Source organism: Pleurodeles waltl, chromosome 1_1 (genome assembly GCF_031143425.1).
Source record: "Pleurodeles waltl isolate 20211129_DDA chromosome 1_1, aPleWal1.hap1.20221129, whole genome shotgun sequence".
In the NCBI taxonomy this organism is placed as follows: Eukaryota; Metazoa; Chordata; class Amphibia; order Caudata; family Salamandridae; genus Pleurodeles; species Pleurodeles waltl.
In genome coordinates, this window is record NC_090436.1 from 431,051,029 (window position 1) to 431,074,395 (window position 23,367).

General features: G+C 42.6%; 1 protein-coding gene across 1 annotated transcript in view; it reads left to right on the forward strand.

The window, feature by feature from the left end:
* ZNF366 (zinc finger protein 366) overlaps positions 1 to 23,367 on the forward strand; it is a 132,567-nt gene that overhangs the window by 102,173 nt on the left and 7,027 nt on the right. Inside the window, exon 4 of the mRNA XM_069224123.1 lies at positions 1,118 to 1,292. Coding sequence (XP_069080224.1) covers positions 1,118 to 1,292 — 175 coding nt within the window. The remainder of the gene's footprint in view (positions 1 to 1,117; positions 1,293 to 23,367) is intronic.

Genomic DNA, 23,367 nt, shown 5'->3' on the forward strand with positions numbered 1-23,367 from the left:
TACACCTGGCACACGCATAATGTAGTGCAAAGGGTTACAAAGTGGCGCAATGAATGCATTGCGCCACTTTGTAAATATGGCACAGCGTTTTTGGCCTTCTAACGCCACGTTAGCATAAAAAAAATTACACTAATGTAGCGTTAGAATGGCAGTAGGGGCTCTTAAAAATGCCCCTATGGGGGATATTTGAAAAAAGTGGCACTGCACACATAGCTGCGCCACTTTTCTTGCACCCCTTAGCGCCCCCCTAATGCCACCATGTGTGCGCTGTATTGAAAAAACGGCACACAATGGCGGTAGTTAGGGGACTAGCATTAGAATTTTGGACACTGGTCAGGTGCTTTGCAGGATTAGCTTAAAAAATGTTGATGCTAATCCTGCAAAGCACCGAGAGGCCCATTGTAACCAAAGGAAGCTTCCTTTTAATGCCTGCTCTAAGCAGGCGTTAAAAGTGCCGGAAACAAATGATGCAAAGAAATCTGTCAGATTTCTTTGCTCCATTCTTTTGGCCATGCCACTTTTGGATACATTACATTTGGAGCAGGCATAATGTAGTGCAAAGGGTTACAAAGTGGGGCAATGCATGCATGGCACCACTTTGTAAATATGGCACGGCATTTTTGGCATTCTAATGCCACATTAGCATAAACAAAATGACGCAAATGTGGCGTTAGAATGGCGCTAGGGGCTCTTAAATATACCCCTATATGTTATGTGGATAGCTGAGTGGATTAGTAAAGTCAGCCTTTACAAGTGCTTTAAAACACATGAATGTATGTGAAAGGGTAGAGATGGAGAGATGAGGGGCACATTTTCCGGGTGGTAGTGAGTGAAACCGAGGAGGAGGTCATGAGGTGGGGGGCGCCAGAATTAACTGTTGCACATGGCACCACCAGTCCTAAAGGCGGTCTTGGTGAGAATACACTTCAACTTAGAAAATTAAATTTAGAATAAAAATTCTCCCCTTTGATTTAACTATTCAGACAGATCATGCCTGTCGTACTTGCTGTCAGAGCATCATGTAATTGTCACTGATGATTATAATTTAGCCCATCACGTGCTGTCTTTGCTAGTGTACTTAGAATGTAAACCTTTTTATTTTTATTGCTTTTGACAGCTGTGCGGAAAAGAATTCAACAGAATGCACAATTTGATGGGCCACATGCACCTGCACTCAGACAGCAAGCCCTTCAAGTGTCTCTACTGCCCTAGCAAATTCACCTTGAAGGGGAACCTTACCCGGCACATGAAAGTGAAACATGGCATCATGGAGCGCGGCTTCCACTCTCGAGGTAAGCACTGGAAATAAGTGTGCTTGTGCATTCGCATCAGTGCACCAGGACAACAGCATACCGCAACAGTATTCTTTTATTGTGGAAAGAATGGACTGACCTTTAGAAAGGAATTAACCCTAGTTATCAATGCGTCATTCATCACTTAGTAACAAGCTCGGTAGCATGGCAAGTAAAAAGCCTACTTTGCACTTTGGCATAACCGTCTATAATTTTTTGCTTCTACGTTCCACTTTCCTGTACTTTCCCTCCTGCCCATTCCTCGTAGATTCTCTGTCAGATATCATGACTCAGAATGTACTTTGAAAGACCAGGATGGGAAATGTAAAAAATCACAGACCTCACATTCTCAAGCTGTTAAGGCAGAGCTATCCCTCAGGTTGGACAGACATACCCTGAGATTCAAACACATCAGCTACCATTTAGATTACAGACAACTTACTGGTTCAGAAAACAGACATATCCTTTAGGTCCCCAATTTAACTTTCCCAGGACTCAGAGAGTAATATATCAATGTGCTTCTTCCTGAGTCATGAAATAACCACCATAGCAGCAAGAGCCACATGTCACCAACAAAACAATACCACCACATAAATGTATTACCCTCAGCATGCATTTACACTAAGAAACCAACTTTAACTGTATTATGGAAATTCAATCATTTAATCCACAAACAATATTTTGAATATTTTGATTTAAAATAACAGTTTTTGAAAAGTTACCTGATTTGTCCCCGAACAGAAGTTTGGCATTTTCTGAAAATACATACATGTTGCTCCCATCATTCATTGTTTCATTCTGTGTAAATAAAGTCATTATTCCAAGCAACATGTTGCTGGTTTCTGTAAATAGCAATTTTTCTTCCAAATGCCAACTTTCAGTTTAGAAAACAAATACATTTGGTCTTCAAATATCAGCCTGTCATTTTCCTTAAGTACTCAGACCTACTCCTCACCATATACTAGGTGCAGTCACCAATAAGACAGGGACAATATTACGTCCGGGATAAAAACCACTATGTCTACGATGGCCACCATTATTCCAAGAATTCCCACTCTATGACTAGTTCATCACTATGTTAGGGATAACCACTGACATGCATAGCATGGCCACATTTATGCCAAGGAGGCCAACAATATGGCTTGGATGACCACAATATGCCAAGCCGCCATTATGCATAGCAGGGCCCCAAATATGACACAAATAACCACCACTATACCTTGCATGGCTTCCACTATACTATGGCTGGCCTCACAATTCCAGTCTTGCACATAATATGCTATTCATGCCCAAAGTATCAAACATCCATCATTATGTCGGAGGTGACCACCGCCGTTCCAGTGGAACCAGATCTACACCTGGCATGACCGGCTTTATGCAAGGGATGGTCATTTTAACACTAAGTAGTCGCACATTATGCCAGGAGTAACCATCAACATTTGAAGGTTGCAAACGCTAAGCCTAAGATGACCGTATAATGCTAGGGAAAATGTTATTCCAGTTATATCCCAAATTCAGTCAAGAGCCAGACACTCAGACAAACACATACTCTGTCTCTCTCCTCTCTATTTCTTTGCCTTTCTCTCTCTCTCAAAAACACACACATGTCTGTCTGCGGTTACATTAAAGGTACCTCACATGCACTGTGTGAATGTGCTACTCTGCTGCACTACTTGTTGGGACCAAGGAGTGGGTGGACAGCAGAGTCATCTGCTAACATCGATCTGCCCAGTCCTTCCTCTGCTGGTGGAAGTCCACTTCGCTTTCTATAATATAAAAGCCTTTTAGGGTGACTATAATTGTTCATTCCTAGGGTCTCTTCAAATGCATTGACAAATTTGCTCAAGACACTCCTCAATATATTGGGTCAAACCTAAGTCAATGTGCATGTTCTTTCTGTTAATGTGGAACAGAACTAAATTTACTGTTCTTTCAAACTTATCATTGCCTTTTGTGTGGCTCGCTTGGTTACAGTGTTTTATGTTGAATGTATTTTCTGCGAGGCTTGTTTTAGACACTTATGCCCAAGAGTTACCTAATGTAGAAATTGTGCCACAAACTGTAAATTATGAAAATTGTTCAGTTATATAAAAACCCTAAGAAATATAGAGTTTTGTTAGGAAAAAAATCTTTTAATGAGTGACTGATATGGACTTTACCACTTCATGTCTATGTTTGAAACTTTGTAACATTCTAATAAATTATAATTAGCTCAAATATTCTAGATTAAATTATTTATTGGAAATGTGTACTTAAAAGTCATCCACTTTTGCAATCAAAACTCAGTAACAAGCATTGTTTCCAGTGCAATCCTATAACTTTTTGAAATATAACATCTGTGGTTCGCAACATCACTATGGGGGTTATTACAAGACTCGAGGTGGCGTACGAACCGCTGCCAAATGCGGCAGTCCGAATGCCACATTATGCCGCAGACCGCCAGCACCACCAGGATTAGTCGTCCCGGCAGTCGTGGCAGCCCTAATCCGCCAGGGCATCGCTTCAAGCAGCACTACCCTGGGGATTACAACTTCGTTCTCTGCCAGTGATTTCATGGCGGCTTCACCGCCATGAAAAGGCTGGTGGAGAACGGGTGCTGGGTACCTAAGGGGGGCCACTATACTGCCCATGCACTCTATCACGAGCCGGAGGCAATGCAGTTGGCCATTTCAGGTGGGGCCAGAGGGCGGATACTGAGATTTCCACCCATTGACCCAGCGGGAAACTCGTAATGGGCCCGGTGGGGAGGCTGCCACAATGGCGGAAACCTACCAGGCGGGATTTCAGTGGACGGGCTTTTCCATCCACTGAAATCATAATAAGGCCCTATGTCTGTGACTTCATTCTCAATAACATCTACAATTGCCTCTTTTATACATGTCACAGCCTCGACAAGCATTGCCTGCTCTGGCCATTCCACTGATACTGACAATTACCTTACCTTACCATTGTTTTGGCCGGGCAGGTTCAATATACTTTGAATTCTATACCTAGCAATTTGGGAACTAGACCTATGCTGATATAAAGGAAATTTGGGATAATAGCCTTAGTCATTGTAATGGTACTAAGGAAACAGAGAGTGGCCAATGCTTAATCAGAGAATGTTGACTAAAACACCCAGCACTCAAGCACAGAAACAAAGTAGCAGCTCCAATGTACAGTCGATACATTGATTCTGCTGAAGGTGTGCCTGGATGCTAAAGTCATATGTTATTCTTTTGGGAGCAATGTCTCATGGCACAGAAGATATCTTGAGCTGAGATGTGATGGCAAAATCGATGAGCTTTAGGAAATGGTGGCCACGTGGCTCTGGCAAGACAATCGATCTCTGACCCAACTCACTTGTTAATAACACAGTAACCTCAAAGTTCTCTGCCTAGAGAATGCCCTTAGGTCTTCTTTCACGAGAGTGACAAAAGGCAAAAGCAAAAAGAATCTGAATGGTACTGGCCCTATGTGTTTTGTTGAAGATAGTCCAGAGTTAGACTTCTTCCTTGCCGCATAGCTGAGGTAAAGTTTCCTGGAACTCATCGGTAGCCCTAACAGATGTTCAGCTCTTGGGCTGAGATACTTCTCTCTTGGGGAAACGTTGACCTTGTAAATTCCAGTCTGTCTTATTACAAAAGTTCCTCATAAGCTAATCGAGAATTGGAGATAGTGCATTCACTCTAACTCTCTAGCAGAAGTTGGGGATTTACAATCCCCATTAATGAGCGGAGTAGACATGAAAGTGAAATTTGAAACGTAAATGCAAACCCCAAAGCATTTTCTCCAGTCGTATGGTCCATTAGGATCTTAAAACAAAGAAACTTTGGAGAGGTTCATCAAGCTGGACTTTTTGTTCCATAATCTTTCAGCAGGAACACACTAAAAGTTTGTTCAGTCTTGTCAAAACCTAGGATAGAGTAATTATTATGTAAAATGTTAAACATTGTAAACAATCTAAAATATTGTAGCCGTTCTTGAACGCAATAACTCCAACACACTGGCTCTCATTATGAGTTGGCAACTATAGGAAGTGAGAGTTATCAGACTGATAAAAACTGACACCAAACTGTTCGGTGTTTAAAAGGGTGCGATAATTATCGCCTATCACAGGTTTTGGAGAATAATAATGTGGACTTTGGTACTTAATGCACATAAATCTGCATATTATGGTGAAAACTGTATATCCTACCCCCAGTAAATATCAACAGGCTTGACCTGCCGATATTTATTGCAACACTCTGGGTCAAGGGAGGAGGAGGTATTTTGGAAGAAAATCCAAAAATAATGCTCTGGGTTGCTTTTATCAATAATTTTATTATATGATCAAGACATATATTGTATAAGGAAGTTAACAAATCTAGATATTTGTGATGAGGTTTTATAGCATCCAGGAAATTCATTGTTATGTTTTATACTCTCATTGTAACATTTTTTAACATTCCAGGCATTACAGTGATGCTCAATTATCCATTATAAAAGCACATTTTCATTTTAAAGCACCTTTGCTTATATGCTTCCGTGTCACTTGAGAACTTTTAAAATTCTGAACTTACTTGCACTCCGTGCCAAAGAGCATCTTCCTTTTGGTCAGGTAAATTGGAAAAAATAAGATCAACAAATGTACCATAATATGTTTCACGTACAAGAGGGGCACCCAGGAGAAAAATAGATGATCAATGCCAATGGATATTTTTATAGGGGTTTACATTTTTCTTACCCCATCGATCTTTGCTAATTTTGGGAATGCCCTGGATACTTACCAGTAATCCCCATTACTATTAGTCCTACTCGTCCTCGACCCAGTCCTTGCAACATGAGGCATATCCCCTATCTTCAATAGGAAACAAAACAGGAAACACTCCTTTGTCCCACCCACCCTCCGGGTCAAGCATAAAACCACCAATAGGGAGGCATCCTGACATACCAAGCACACAAAGGCCTGAACTGGGAGCGTGGGAGGGAACTAAGGACTGGGTTGAGGACGAGTACGACTAAGAGTAATGAGGTTTCCCGGTAAGTAATCAGGGCATTACCTCTACGTTCCTCGTCCTCGTCCCAGTCCTTACGACATGAAGCATACCAAAGCAAGAACCCCAACAGAAGGCCTTTGTGTAGGCCAGTGCTTAATTTGTAAAGAAAGAGGTGCCGGTGCCCAAAGCCCTCCTCTTAAACACGCAGCTGCTGCAATTAAATGTGTGAACAGAGAGTACTGAGGCGCGGTAATCCTGAAGCCATCTAGGGCCTCTTCAATCCATATAAAGCTACTCCCTGCCCCATTCAGCTCACTCTTGCAGCTTTCTTCTTTCTTTCTTTGTGACGCGTTTTCGTTTTTCCTGTCCTCCGTCTTCCCCATATGTGTCAGCAAATGCTTGAGGCAGAAGAGTAAGCCCCGGCCCTAAAAAATAAGTGCCGGTGCTCAGCACCAGAAACAACAAGCACAAATTAAGCACTGGTGTAGGCCTAAAAAGAGAAAGAAGCACACAGCATACGCAGAATGAAATTCAGTCACTTTAATGAAAATACAAAAACAGTCAGAATGAAGGACTCCTTGCAACTGCCTCCAGAACCCCATAACCAAAATTCCCAGTGGTTGGCTGAACACAGTTAAATCGATAGTGCCTGATGAAAATGGAGTCTGAAGCCCAGGTACCCACCCTACAAAATCTCTGCCAAAGAGACCTCGGAGAAAGCAGCCCGGGAGGCAGAGAGACCCTTCTTGGACCGGGCCCGGATAGACATGGGCCAAGGCAACCCAGCCGCTTCACAAGCCAGGATGATCGTCTCTTTAAGCCAACGGCAGATGGTCAATTTGGAGGCTGACATCACACCCAGCACCCCCAAATATCACAAACAGACTGTCAGAGGAACTCAATGGGGCCGTACATTCCACATATACAGACAGGGCATATTTCACATCCAATGTGTGTATCAGACACTCTTCTGGAGAAGAAGGAGAAGGACAAAAGTTAGGAAGAATCAGCTCCTGGGAAGAATGCAAATGGGAAGCAACTCAGAGACTCGGCCACCACATTGTCCACACCCCGGACATGCTGTGCCCGAAGGGACTGCCGGTGACTCTCTGCCCAATTCACAATCGAGCAAGCCACCTGATCCAGAGAGCCACTTTGGGTACTGCCCTGATGGTTGACATAAGCCACAGTCACCGTGTTGTCCAAATGAACCAACACATTGCAACCCAACAGGTTAGATTGAACATAATGGAGGGCCCTGTCCACTTCAGACAACTCTCTCCAATTGGATGAACGATGAGCTTCTGTGGGAAGCCATCGACCTTGGACCACCCGGGACCCCACTGTAGCACTCCAGCACAAAAGGCTGGCATCCATCACCAGAAACGCAGGAGGAGAGGCATGCATCAACACCCCCTTGGCCAGAATTGGTCAGATTCAACCACCAGGGTAGACAAGGGACTACTGTTGGGGATTCAGATACCAACTGAGACAGGTCCAATATTGGCTGAGTCACAAAAGGATGAAGTTGCCACAGCAACGGCCTCAGATGAAGGCGGGCCCAAGGTACAGTGAAGACAGCTGCCGCCATGTGACCCTGAACTTCCATCCAAAGTCCTGACTCAACAAAGACTGAACTAGGCCCTGCAACTTGGAGATCCATGACTGCGGGAGAAACACCTTGCCCAGAACTGTGTTGAAGTCTGCGCCGATAAACAATTTCCTGGTGTCTGGCTGGAGATGGCACTTGGGTAGACTCAGCAGGAACCCATGGTCGTTTAGCGTACGAATGGTCTGTTCCAAATGCAGCTGGAAGACCTTAAGGGATGGAGCCCGAAGAAGCCAGTCGTCCAAGTACAAGAAATGGAAATCCCTTGAAGATTGAGAGAAGTCACCAGGAGTGCCACCACCTTCGTAAACACCCGTGGAAATAAACGAAGATTGAAGGGCAGGACAGAAAACTGCCAGTGGTGACCCAGCACAGCAAACCTCAGAAACCTCTGAGAATCCAGATACACTGGAACATGAAAGTAGGCATCCTGAAGATCTAACGTGGCCAAGACAGCGTCCTTCTAAATCAACAGGATAATGCTTTGGAGTGTCTCCATCTTGAATGGAATTTTTCACACTGACTTGTTCAGACTCTTCAGATTGATGACAATCCTGAAACTCCCCTGTCACCTTCCGTACAAGGAAAACGGCACAGTATGCACCAGAGCCTCCTGGGCAGGAGGAATGGGCACAATAGCTTTTTTCAATAGGAGGGGCTAAATCACAGAAAACAAAGCTCGAAGCATCAGCGAATCTTGCGGCAGAGGTGTCACCACAGTCCCGGAAGGCACTGGACTGCTCAGAAACTTGATCTGGTAACCTGTTTCCAAAACACCCAGCACCCACTTGTCAGAAACCAATGAAGTCTCCCTCCCACTACAGATGGAACCCCAGGGAGGGTGTCTGTGGCATAGTCAGGACCGCTGAAAGTCAGTGCCTGGATCAGGGCGGGAGTGCTTCTGAAACTTTCCAGACAGCATTTAGCATGGGGTTTATGACTCCCTGCCCCTTCCACCTCTCTGCTGGAAGGCGTCTGAAAAGATCTAGATGAGGACCCCCCAGGAAGGCCTGGACGTCTGAGGCTTCTGGAATGAGAAGGAATGCTTCTGTTCCTTAAACACACAATGTAAACTTTCCTCCAACTCATGGCCAAAGAGCTGTGACCCCTTAAAAGGCAGACACAGGACCAGAGACCATTGGTTAGTGTCCGTATTCCAATTTTTCAAATAGAGATTGTAACCTTCCGCTCCAGAAGCACCACAGGCGAGAGCGGAAGCCCTCACAGAGTCAAAGGCAATATCTGATAATAATTCAGCTTGCTGCTCCATAGACTCAAGAAGATCCATTTAGGAACCCCCGGCCTGCATGGTGACAGAGTTTTAAAGTCTGACAAAAGGGACTGAGACACGTAAGTCCCATACACACCAGTGCGCAAAGCAAGATTTGCCCCAGCATATGCCTTTTTCACAGAAGAGTCCACCTTCTAGTCAGCAACATCTTTCAGGATGTTTTCCTCAGCCATTGAAGACCTACCTACTAGACTGGCCACCATAGAATCCACTTGCACTGAATCAGGTAACTTCTTCCCCATACCCTCCAATGAGTAAAGTTTGTCCATGAAGCGAGGAAGAGCAATACAGTCAGGATCTTTCAATTCCTGCAAAATCACATCAATTGCAAACTGATGTAGTTTGAGTTCCAAATTGGCAGTCTCTAAAGCTGCAGTAACACCGAGTCCTGAGAAGTCCCAGGCACAGCTTCATCCGGGAAACCCATATTAATTTGGACATGACACAATAAGGCCGGCAGCATTTCCTTAGAAATATATTTCCCTCTCTGGTCAGTGTAGTGTGAGGAGTCCTCACAGGAAGAAGAACTAGAAATATCCAAATACAAGTCCTGCACCAGACGGGAACCAGACTTCGTATCCACAATCAACCGTTGCAGTCTCTACTCCTTGTCTACCTACGCCTTTCTAGGAGGAGGGAAACGAGGAAACCCCAGTGCATCACAGAAGGTAGAAGAAGACACTGTGGAGCTGGGGGAACAATGGCGTCTCTTAGCAGAATGCTTACCCATCATAGAACCAGGCCCATTCAATGCCAATCCAAGATACAAGCAACAACAGTACCCCAGCAACAGCACCTCTTATACCACTGTTGCTTAAACCAAACAGCTGAGCAATCATGTGCTCCGCCCAGGCATGCAGAAGCAGCGACCATGCAACCGCTGCATAAGGGCAGTAAAACGTGGGTGGAGTACGCCCAGAACCAGCAACCAACCACATAAACCCCAACTAAGTGGTCTGCAGGCAGCCACATTCCTTAAAGAAGCACCAAGGAAACCCCCAAATGGTGCCCCACATCCCAATGTCATGAAGGAGGAGCTGCCACATAGGACAAACCCGAGTGGAAACCGCCCAATGCACAGGGACGTGCTCCAGGCAGGCGTGGAAGTAACAGGCAGGAGCCCCCAGTCACCACCAAGCAGAGCAGAGACATACCTGGAGACAAGACGGGAGGCCAGCGCTATCAAGTTGCCACTCATTGCTTCCACAGAGGTCACTGGGTACCCTAGAGTTTCGCAAAAGGGGAGCCCGGCAACAAGATGGAGGAGAAGCCCGTCAGTCACCTCAGCGTCACCTGTGAGCCCATTCCAAAAAGGAAACAAAATAGGACCCCCCCCGATTGGTCGGTAGTTTTATGCCTGACCTAGAGGGTGGGTGGGGCAAAGGAGTGTTTCCTGTTTTGTTTCCTGTTCAGGACAGGGGATATCCCTCATTTTGTAAGGACTGGGTTGAGGACGAAGGACGTAGAGGTAATGAATGTTATGCTTCCTGCATCCTGTGTGAACCCACTGTGCTGCAGCTCCATCACTCTCAGTGGCTGCAGCAGATTTGATGAGCAGTCTGAGTGATTTGAAACATTGAGAGTGTGTGTCTGAACTTTGGAGTTGAAGTGACAGCAGGAGAAACAAGCACTTGCAATGCAATGAGTCACACGTTTGCTCGAGTTAGAGCTATTAGCGTTGTAAATCCCTAGCTGGACTTTTCTTGCCACATAAATTGAAAATGAAAAGTAAAACAGTTGACATAAGCAAGCCAATTCAAAGCGCCACGGCCGCCATGAGCATGAGCGCAAAGGAGACACACAAAAGGAAAAAGAAGTTCGCTCGCGGCCACACATATTGGCAATCGTGCAATTATCCATGTAACAGGGTTGATGTCCAAGGCATTAACAAAACTGCCCAAGGAGGGACAACAGTAAAGCATTTACCAATGATTGCAAAGAATTTTTGAAAGGCACACCCATGAACGAGTGATAGTGATGGGCATGTTGTAGGCATGGTCAAAAGCCCATAGATAGATTACAACACATCAGAGCGCTTGTGCATTTAACCTAAAAAACTGAAGCACAGAGAGGATGTAAAGCGACCCAGGCCTGGGCAGAAACCTTACAAGAAGCTAAGGTGAAGGACCCCTTTACCCCGCCCACCAGGGAGTTTTCTTTTGTGAGATTTCCTGGGGACATTCTCTTTAGTGATGAGGAGGGTCCAGCTCTCCACTCCATCCTTGTTTATACCTTGCTTAGTTAATTAATAAGAACTTATTCAGTCTACAAGACAACTTCATCAGCACACTGTTATTGATCATTTTGACATCATGAAACACGCTCAGTCTCTCTATAGCTAGCACAAACTAACAATATGAAATATTGTTATATTGTTATGTCTTCTGTTAATTTAAAGCCGGGTTGTAGCTTCATTTAAGTTTCTACACAGAAACATTGCTTTTTCAAATCCACTGTTCGCACCGCCCTTGGAGCACTTACACAATACATAAACCCAAGTTTCAAAGCCAAAAGCTTAGAGGGTGACACATCCTCGATACCCAGTGCTCTAGGCGGATCAGAGGTCAGTGCCTCCCAGTACTAACTGCTCCTCTTCTAACAGCTGGTCACTTCAACTCGCTTCTTCCATCCTTAGAAGGCAACTCTTAGTAGGTTGGGCAACCAGGAACTATTCTGAAAGCTGCTGTCATAGGGTAAGTAGGATGAAGTAATGGAGCTGGATCAATCTGACAGTAAGGACACTTGATTAATAATGTTTAAGTTTTATTTCTTTGCCTATTCTCAACCACAAATCTACTCATGGGCAAACTCCCAAATATTTCTGTAATAAATTGAAACACTCCGCAGTATCAGAACCACTTTACATTATAGATACCCAGATTAAAAAATGCCCACTCTACCAATATTAATTCCATGGGAAATGTTGCCTTTGGTACGGTGCAGATAGCAAAGCACGCTGGCTATGCTGGTTCATGTCTTTCAGTATGGGTGTTAAAATTCTTTAAAATTCTGTACTTTTTACTAGTCCACAAAATGCTTGGGCATGTCTTAGATTCCATTGGAAAAAGTAGTCACTCACTAAGGCCCATATTTATTCTTTATTAGCGTTGCATTTGTGCCGTTTTTTGACGCAAAAATTGTGTAAACTTACAAAATACAATTGTATTTTGCAAGTTTGCTCCGCTTTTGCGTCAAAAAATGACGCAAATGCGGCGCAAAAAAAGTATAAATATGGGCCTAAGTGTCTTATTTAAAAAGATAAATATCGACCTCTAAATTTACTCATGTGTATTTACTACATCTAGATGTAACTCTGCAGTTTTTGCTGGTCTCCATTTCCTAGTGTAGAGTTACATCCATTAGTAAGTTTCCACTTGTAGGAGGAGCCTTTTGGCTTGGTGGCAGAAATCTCCTAAAAGGAAAGTGTAGGGAAAATTTTAACAGTCTATTGTTAAAAAATATTAACAATACTGTGATATAAAAAATAAAGTAAAATAATGTAAAATAATTCCTTTTACCTTAGAACGCGTTAAATAATTTATGATAGTACATCAGCTCGTCAAAATAAAAGTTCATTTTAAATAAAGTACATTTATTTAAAAAAATAATTTACTAATTATTGTATTTAAAAATTACCACCCTCACCAGAATTTTGAATTTTAATTAATAGTAAGTAAATGTATAGTGAAATAAATTAAACATTGTTTATATTAATTTAAATATTTTTATTAACAATACAATTTTTTTAATGTGTTAACAATTACATTTTATAATAACGTATTTAACTATTATGTTTGTATATTTTTGACAGTAACATTTATATATGTATATACATATGTAGATAGATAGACAGATAGACAGATAGAAATGTAATTTCGAATTTGGAATAGTTTTACTATTTTAACATTATTTCCTATTGGGGTTATTTAAATTTCTCGCCTTTATTATTTTCTAAGGCAGTGTGGTGCAGTGCGTGTGAGTGTCCATGTGCAGTGCTTGATTTACTTCAAGACTGGGCTGGAGTATATTTACCCTTGTTTTGGGAACTGGGCTGGAGTAACTTAGAAGTGCAGTTTGTGAATAACAATGAGCTTAATTTAATCTTTTGTAGGTGTGTGTTTGTATCATGTTGCTCCCTACACCCCTCTTTACATTTTCATAAATCTCTCCCATTTAGGAATAGATAGTCCTAATTTTTTTTACCAGTCCCACAGTCCCTCCTCCATTTATCCCTAAATTGTATGTTTATATGCACGAAGATCTGCGTGATGTTGGTGGAGCTCTCTGCACAGAAAGATAGGAGAAGTGGAGGCAGAAGTCTCTGTCCGTATATTATTAATGTTTATCATTTTGTAGTACCTATCACAAAGTGCAATTTGTAACTACCCCTCTATGTGCCTTTGTGTGAGGTTTAAAGCATGGCCCATCTCCTAGATCATACAGTGGGCTCCCACATTTGCCCATGTGCCCCATTTCATCCCCTGGTTGTTGGTCCTATAAAGGTGACATACAAAGCATCACCCACATGTTGTCTTGCAGAAATGTGTTGTATCCTGGTTCCAGATGGAGCTTTTCAACTGCAGCTCTGCCCTAAGCTGCAGAGATGACTGTGAATCGGAAACAGAAGCTGCCTGCTAGTGTCTTGAGTCATCCTAGATTTGGTCTGTCCATCCCTTGTGTTGTGAGTTTTTTTGTCTTTCTCTGAGGCTGTGGCACCTGTAAGGAATCTCCCTTCAAGTAGGAGGCAGACCCTAATGCCAATACCCTTGGTCTGTTCCTGTTTAGAAGCTCCTCTCTGTCTCCATTTCAGATCATGCTGGAACATTCTGATATCTAGTAGACACACCCCATGCCCTGCAATCACCTATACCAGACTCTGCCCATGGAGGATCATTCCATGTCAGTCAAAGAGCTAGTGACGTCCATCCCTCACTCGGGGAATAACTGCAGCATATCCTCCAATTCTACAGTCATGCAGAGTCAAGACAGCCAGCCAAAACACTTTTACTACATCCCTGTAAGTAAGAGATTGTTATAGCTAATCCTCTTATTCCTGTTCCAGTACCTTTGATGAAAACTCAGGTTTTACAGTCAGGCTCACAAACACTTGTCTGATTCTTTCTAATATATTAAGTATTACTTTCAAGAGACCTCATCAATCCCTAAACACACACACCTATCTAACTGTCTGCATGTTTGAGAGGCATCCCATACGTATAAGGCCCTTCACAAGCTAAGCAATCTGCTATTTTCCTGAAATATGTGTACTTAGTACTCCAAATAAATTATTTCTTACATTCATCAGATGATACAGTGCACTCCCACATGTGGCTTAATGTGTCACTGCACAAGTTTACTCACTTAGGACACTATTTAAATGTAGGTAGGCAGTCCGTTACTCCGTCAGGGCGATGGAGTAAATTACTCGAGAACAGAGATGCTACCTGCCTAATTTGGAAATGACCACCGAGCTGGCAGTCATTTCTAAAGTATCAGCAGGCACCGCCATCATGGTGGTTCCTGTCAGTGCCCTTCGCACTTTGGTGCAGGGCTACATCAAATGCGGAGTCCTGCACCAACAGTTTTCTTTTTTATTTTCAAAAAGAAAATCCACAACTGGGATTTTCTTTTTGAAAGCAAAAAAAGAAAATGCTCACCTCGCCATAGGAGGCTTCTTCCGTGGCAAAGGCTGCATTTAGTAGTTTTCTCTGTCCCATAGTGCCAGACTTTTCCTGGCAGTGACGGGCAGTGAAAAAGGACCTCTAAATCAGGTGGGCAGAATTACAAGTCTACCTCTGTTGGCCCTTACTCCACAGGGCTGTCAGAGGGGTTAAATCATGGTAGAGATGGCTCTGCCGTGATTAAACTTATGGTGGCACAGTAATAATAGCTGTGACACTACAGGACCAATAGAAGTGTCCAGTGTTCTCATTATGGGCTCCTCTGCTTACAGGCACACCACCAATCAGCCAGTTGAAGGCATTGTTGCTTGCACCAGACTCAACCTATGCACACTGTGAACACATCCTCCCTGACACGCAAAGAGGTGGTAATGCCAATTCCTTCATTTAAGCGGACTGGCTTTGGACCAACTTTAAAGTCTAACAATAACTACTTTGTACAGTGAATATACAAATCCCTGTGAGGAAGAGGATCTACCTTATTATTTTGATAAAAATTAATCCAGTAACCTGTAGTTCACTAATTATGAGCTGTTAGAGACATGTAAACTTGAGGTGTTTAATTGTGCAAGTTTTTTTGGTCCCCTCACCCACTTGATTTATGAAAGATGATGTTCATTGGTAGGGTCAAGGCACTTAGAAAGCCATTTAAGTGGCTGTTCAGCTTGAGATAGGTAATTTAAACTGCAGACCATGCCTATTTAAGATTAAGATTAAGGTATGCATAACTAAGTATATTTATAGCTAAGATGTTTGCTCAATGATTCTGGTAAGCTATAGATTCTTAGGACATAATTAAGAAGCTTTACATAAGTAAGCAATGAGAATGTAAGTTACTGTGGGCTGACAGTGCTCGTATTGTTAGTTTCAAATACATTTTACAAAAGTGGACTGACTGTAAAAGACTTTTCGAATATGGACTTTTCTCCATACTGGGAGGAACAGTTATCTTAATAAATTGAGGGATTTAAAGAAGAACTTTCTTGCCAACTGCAAACTGGAATGGACCTACATACTGAAGGGCCTATTTACAAAAGATTTTTGGAGCGCATACATTAGTACTACTTTATGTATTCTAAAATGTAATTAACAAACCTCCAGCTGGAGCTCTCTGTCTCCACATCTGTCTTTTATGTACGGAGAACTCTGCCCTGCTGCAGAGATAGCTGCACAAGTAACTGTGGGGTTTAGTAAGAAATGTGGGAGGGACAAGGGGGAGTGGTGCGACAATGGTGAATAATTACTACAAAATGAGTGGGTTTAAGGATATTGAATGCAGAATTTAGGGAGGGACATGCCAATACAAAACACACCCACAAAAGTGTAAGACAATTGCATTTCACAATATAGGCATTTAAATCTTCTGCCATGGTACCTCTGAAGAGACAGTCTTAATTGTACTTCAGCCCTTTCGTGGCTGGCTGATGAGCCCTAACTAGGGCAAAACTGGTCCAGGTAGCTTGTATTCTGGTTCAAGGAGGACCTGGCCTGGTAGTTCGAACTGGACTGTTTCTACTGGATCAGGGTCAAGACTGATTTGCATATGGGTGGGTCCAAAATGAGGTGGCATGGGGTGCAAAATAACAATGGGCTGGGATGTGGTGGAGATACCAATGGCTGAGATTAGTTCAGGCATTACCTCCATCACATTTTGAAGACTTTAGTCTGTCTTGGAATAAGTCAAGAATCACACATAGCCAACCACTGGTACTCAGACTCCCATAGAGCCACTAAGACACAGAGAAACATAGAAAACGAATTAAATGAAATAACATTTATTTATATTCATTTTATTTGTAATATTATTATTTTTGTTATTAAACATTTCTAAATGTTGAATTGTAATATACAAAATAACAATTGAATATCATATATTGTAAATAAATGATAATTTATTTCTAGGAAATTTAAATCTTAAATAAAAAACTCATATCTTGCCTAAAAGCTTGTGACAAACTCAGCACAAATGATACTAAGAGGGGAAAAAAATCACATTTTAATTAATTGTATTTAATTAAAAGAATATTGAAATAAATAAATGCATTAAATAAAAATAATAACAATAATAAATTGAAATATGTCAGGAGCTACTAGTGAAGCTTTAAACCTTTAGACTAAGCATGTACATGAAACCAGAGTGATATACACAGCATGGTGATAAAGCAAGGTTAGCTTTTCAGAGGTACAGAAAGCAAAGAAATAACAAGAGAAGTAGAGACAGGCAGGAGAGCGAACTCTCAACAGAAAGTATATTTTCATAGTCCCGAAGCAAAGGTTCTTATATATCCAAGCATATGTCCATAGACAGAGAATGGGTAAAATCCTTTCATAGATCAGGCCCAAGGTGACTATTCATTTTTAGGTCTTGTGTAGGCTTTAGCTGTCTGATGTCTAAAAGCTTATTGTGCACAATACCAGTAGTGACACTGGCCCTTGAGTCAAACCCATTGCTTCTAATTGGTTGTATTTCTTGTCAATCCCATTTGCTTGCTTTTTTTCCGATGACTTTCCTTTATCTTCTTGTTTTTGTCCCTCCTTTGGAGCATAGCTTCTTTACCATCATTTTGACTGAGGACTTGTATACTTCAACTGCTTCCACTGAGAGAACTACTTTTTTCTTTTGCTTTTAACAATCCATGGGAGTGAATGTGTTTTCTTGCTCTACCTCCTATCCACCATTCCCCTATGTACTGCTTCCCCCTTCACACCTGCTCCTTGTACTCTCCGTGCCACTCTCCCACTCCCCTGCTAGCCCATTGCTTCCTCCACAGTTTTTTTTATTAAACCACCCTGCTCCTCCATTGCTACTCAACCTGTCCCTGCTCATTGTCGCTTGTTGGCATTGACTTGCTCCTGTCAAACTCCTCTGATCCTCTATAACTCCCCAGCCCCTCTGCGTCCCTTTTCTTGTAAGTTATTTATTTTTTTACTTTTTAGGAGGACCCAGCAGCTGCACTTTACTACCAGGTCACTCCTTTCTTTAAAAGCACGTTCACACACTTTTAATTTACCACTACAAGATAGGCATCCACTGTTAGTAAATTGGGCATATGTGAGATGGGCATCCACCAATAGGAAATTAAAAAAAATAATGGCAGCAGTGTCATGGTGTATATGCATGCTTGCACGATGACGCATGTGTGAAAAGCTTGTGAGGCATTAGCCATAAGTCAGAATGCCTGTTGTGTCATGCCATATGTGCATGAATGTGTAGTGAGGTAAGTATTTACATACATCACCAATCTGTGGCTGTCAATGGGTTATGGCACTTGCATAAGAATATGAGGTGATTATGCGCATGTGTACATCATCAAGCTGGGGCTTATTTAATTTTTTATTCACTATTGCTGCTGATGCTGGATAGCATTAGCAAAAAGCATTGGCAAAATCAAAATGTGTGGCTTATTGGCTTTGTTAATGCTTATTAGTTATACCAGTGAATGTTGCAATTTCAGAAGCGGGGCTGTTAAGCCAAAAGGGTCAAACATGCATGAAAACTCCCAAATAAACTGGTTTTCAATACAACACTTTATTCAGACTTCACAACAGCAGGCAGTAGCGAAAACCACATTAACAAAGCTTTTTTGTTTGTAGCTGATGAGACGTACCCCAGTCCTAGGGTGCAGGATATACTTACACACTCACTGATGTGTTGAAGAAATATTTTTTTCATGAATAAGCATGCCTTGTTTTTCAAAGTTCATGGGTAATTCATGTCCAAGTCTGGAGTAGGACACAACTGCTTCTAGAAAATAATGTGTGAGCCGGCCTGGGTATTCAGGTGTAATTCACATCTCAGACGTGTGTATGTTACAAATGATCACAGAAAAAGCTTTGAGAAGCGGAGGCATGAACATCATTGAGAACTGCAAGGAGCATTGCTAGAGCGAATTTGAATATAATCCACTTAGCACAAATGGAAACTGCCCACTGCTTCTTTTATGGGAAAATCAATGGAAGCTCTTATAACGGAAATAGAGTAGGCTGGCAGTGGAAGATGTTCTGCCTCTGGTGCAGCCTGCTGCAACCAATTATCCCAGGAGCTAACATTAAAATCTAAAAATTGGTTTCCTTCTGCTGTCGCACTCTAGCAGTCAGCATCTTCTTTGGTAATGTATGTGACTCAGGGAGGTGTGCTGCAACTGTCTACTTAGAGGATATTGCTCATTCAGTGCTTCAGCGTAACATAACCCAAAATAGCATAGCCTGCCTTTTCATAGCCTAGGGTGGGGTGAGATCGCATATCGTGACATAACAACATAATAATAAAATAGCGTCAGTTGAGTTGATCACGACTACCATCGAAGCATGGTTTTCACAATGGCGTACAATTAATTGAATAGTGATAGGAGACCCCTTTCTGGGATGTTTGCTCACTTTATACGTTTCAAATCATCATTTGAAATCATCACTGGAACACTGACTTACATGTAAAGCTATACAGTATAATGAAAGAATAGCCAAAATTATGGGCGAGGAGCCCACTCGATCCTGAATCATTACTATCAGCGTTACTGCACAAGATAGTGCCTGTAGCACACCCTTACGCAAGTGTGCAATTTGGTCAAGGCAGTGAAGATACAGAGCTGTTGCAGTTGCTTTTTGCTAGTGACACGTATACAGGTTAGAAAATCTCATGTGATATATACATAAGGCAGTAGGGCTACCTCATGCCAGGGACAACCATGGAGGGTAATTCTGTGTCACAAAATATCCAGGGGAAACTGTGGGGGAACGAGCGAGTATTCACGCACCAGCCGCCATTTCCGGTGTTTGCCTGTCTAGTCTTCACAGTTGGGGACTACTTAAGTGGGGCATGTCCGCTTATAGAATTGTTGTTGTTATGTTATGAACCCAGGAGCAGTTATTGCTGGACCTAGGCCCTTTTGACAGCAGTTTATCTGTTTTGTTTGGCTCACATAAAAATGTTCTACTGGCTGCCAGCATGAAAATAAATAATTTCCACAGCACTGTTATATTTTGAGACTCATCTCAAGTAGCCTGTAAAAGGCCCCTTATCCCTCGCCCACGAGATACTGATATTCGTTTGACCAGTTAGACTGAGGGTTGGAAGTGGAGAATCTTAGATTCTGAGTTGTACCATGAGTTAGCTTCAAAAATAAGGTATTACTTGTGAAAACAGGAATACCAGGAATACTGCACCAATAATAAATATTAATAATAAAATGATTTATAAAGCTCATGATTACTCTATCTGGAGTGTGCCCACGCTATGAGTACAGTCTCAGATACAGACCCTTAAATATCAAGCTTGATCAGCCCTACAGGTCTTAAGTTTCTTAACGAAAAGCTCCTTCCTGTCTCAAATCTAAAGGCAAAGTATTCCACAATTTAGGGGCAGAAAGTCAACGGGCGCATCCGCTGATGCAGGCTTTTTACGGGCGAGCGCAAAGCGCTCCGTTCGTGTTGTTATCTTCTTTGGACTTCAAACCATGAACTTGTCACGTCAGTGTCTTTCATTGGTTCGTGGGCTTGCCTGTTAAAATCTGCTTGCTTTCATTAGTGGAAGGCATGCATACGTCATGCCTTTTCCGGTGGTTAGCCCTCCTCGAGCACAGCTCGATGTTTTCTGTCCGGTTTGTGGACTACTTTTTCTCTTTTTTCGCGACGCGATCTCGTTTGGCAGAAGTCGAGCGCTTTGCATGACATCGACCCTGTTACATAGGTAATTGCACTTTTGCCGGTTATGCAAATTTACACTTTTGCTGATAGGTTTCACTACGAGTGAACTGTTATTTGCGTTTGTGTGTCTTCTTTGCACTGATGGCGGACGACAGCTCACTTATGTGAAACTTTTACTTTTCAGTTTATATGACAAGAAAAGTCCAGTTAGTTATGTGAAACTGTTTTATTTTCATTTTCAATTTATGTGGCAAGAAAATTCCGGTTAGTAGTTTACAATGCTAATTGCTCGAGCTCAAGCTAACGCGAGACCATTTGTATTGCAAATGCTTGTTTTACACTGGAAACGGCGGTGAGCGAGGCCTCAGCGAATCTGAGACCTTTGCTTGGTCGATATGACTCTACCAGGGTATGTAAGTATTGGGGTCCCCCCCCTATTCAGAATTTTGTGGCAGAGACACAACGCTGTAAAGGAAAATCTCTTCCTCACAGGAAGCTAATGTAGTTTAGCAAGAGCTGACCCAATGGACGCCCACTTCTGGATATTGAGCAGCAACCATGCTGATACATTCTGCACTCTCTGGAGTTTTGCCAGTCTACCTTGCGAGACTCTTAAATACAATACATTACAGTAGTCTAGCCTTAACATGACCTGTGTCTGATTTTCTGGCACTCTCTGGGAGAAAGCCCATTATTTTACTCAGAATTTTCAAGATTCCAAAACACTTTCCTGCCAGGTAGGAAATCTGACTATCAAATGATAGATTGGCATTAAACCAGATGCAGAAGTTCTTCACTTTCGACTTGGGAGTCGGTACTGGCCCAAGTACATCACGCCACCAAGCAGAGGACCCAATAGATGGTTGTTTCCCTACTAAGAAAACATCAGTTTTTCTGGTATTTAGCTTGAGGCCGCTCTGGTCTACCCACTCCACTAAGTCGGCCAGACAAGAGCTCAACTGAGCTGCAGAAGCTCCCTTGTCCTGAGACAAGGAAATAATAAGCTGCGTGTCATCGGCGTATGACAAATTGTTTAAGCTGTGATGTTCGATGACATCCGCAAGAGGGCACATATGAAAATTGAACAATGTTGGGCTCAGAGCAGAGCCTTGAGGCACCCCCTGATGCAGTAAAACAGCCTCAGCAGAAAAAGGATATTGAACCACCTGAAAAGTGCGATTCTGGATGAAGCTAAGTTATCCAGCACAGAGCCATCTCCCAGACACCATAGTTTGATAGCCATTCCAACAAAAGGCCATGGGATACTGTGTTGAAAGCTGCACTTAGGTCTAGCATGATCAATGCAGCAGTGTTGCCCCATCAGCTATTTGTCTCAGGGATTTGGATGCTAACAGTAGTGCTGATTCCGTGCTAAACTGTGAGTGGAAGCCCCATTGGGTCTCATGCAGTAGATCCTCAGCCTCCATAAAATTCATCTGCTATTCATTTACATGTTTCCTGGCCACTTTGGCAAAGACTGGAAGCAGAGAGATAGGTCTCAGGTTTTCCGGCTTTGCAGGGTCTAAGGTAGTAGCACGACAAGGGCCTGCTTCAACCTCAGAGGCACTTGCTTTGATATAAAAGATAAATTGAGCAGGTCACACAATCCAGGTAGGATTGCCTCCCTCCCTCGTCCCAAAATCATAGGCGAGGGTGGGCCATTTGGAGAGCCTGATTTCACCCTAACCATCAGGGCATGCAGCTCATCTGTGGTTAGGGTATTCAAACTGGAGAGTCCTGTCTTTGCCTCCAGTGGTTTAAACCAGGCTTGAAGGCATGGGACATCTCTAACCTCCTTCGGGAAGGAACCATAAATGCTGGAGCCCTTATCCGAAAGAAGTGAGAGATCACCTTTCACCCCTCCATAGATGGAGCAATGGTCGTGGAAACCCGATCCAAAGAGGATAGCGATTTTACAATGGTAAATAACTTCTGCGAGGAGTTCTGCGCTTGCTCGATCCAGTTAGCATAGAAATGGCTGTGCGTGGTTCTAACCTGTTTGTGATAATCTTTCAGTGCTTTGCGATAGATAGCTTCATCCGGGTCATCGATGTTTCGGCGCAAGCATCGCTCAAGATGTTTACATGTCTTTTTTTGCATACAGATCTTATCTTTAAACCATTCAACTGAGGGTTTGAGACGTTTAGCTGTACAATTCATCAGTGGTGCAATGTGATCGACCGTATCTGTAATCCAATTTTCAGTTGAATGTTAGCCGGTTCTACACCATCACTTAAAATTGGACGGTTTAACACCAAAGCCTCTGTAAAGGTGGTGGGGGTGACCTTCATCCATTTTGGTGACTTATTCTGTCTATGTGTACTTGCAATCGATGTGAGAGTAGGCAAGAGGATCTGAAAGGGTATGGCACAGTGGTCCAACCAAATAAAAGGGATATGAGGAGCCACTACCACTCCTGTGAAAATAGAAAAGATTGGATCCAGTGTATGGTCCATATTGAGCGTAGGAGCATGTAGCAGTTTGACACACTGGCCTCTACATTCTCTACAAGAGCCTCTAACATCTCTCCAAGAGTGGCAGATGACTTGCAAGTAACATTTTCAAAAAGAAGATTATGATCACACAAAACTAGAAAGAGGGTATAGTGCAACAAAAGAGGAGGCAAAGTATCTGCCAAAGCAGTAACAAAGTTTGAAGCCAAATCCTGTGGTCGATAAATCAGAAACCCCACTAGGGTTATTTACTTGATAGAGCCAAGGTGAAAAAGGTTCCCTCACAGCCCGCAATATTAATCTCTGAAAAAGTACAATGGAAATTTTGTTTAAAATGATATCAATCCCTTCTCACACTTTTGGGTCTACCTGTCGAGTCTCACAATCGCATACCCATTCCGAACAGCGGCAAGAATGTCCTGTGCTGATTATTCAGTTAG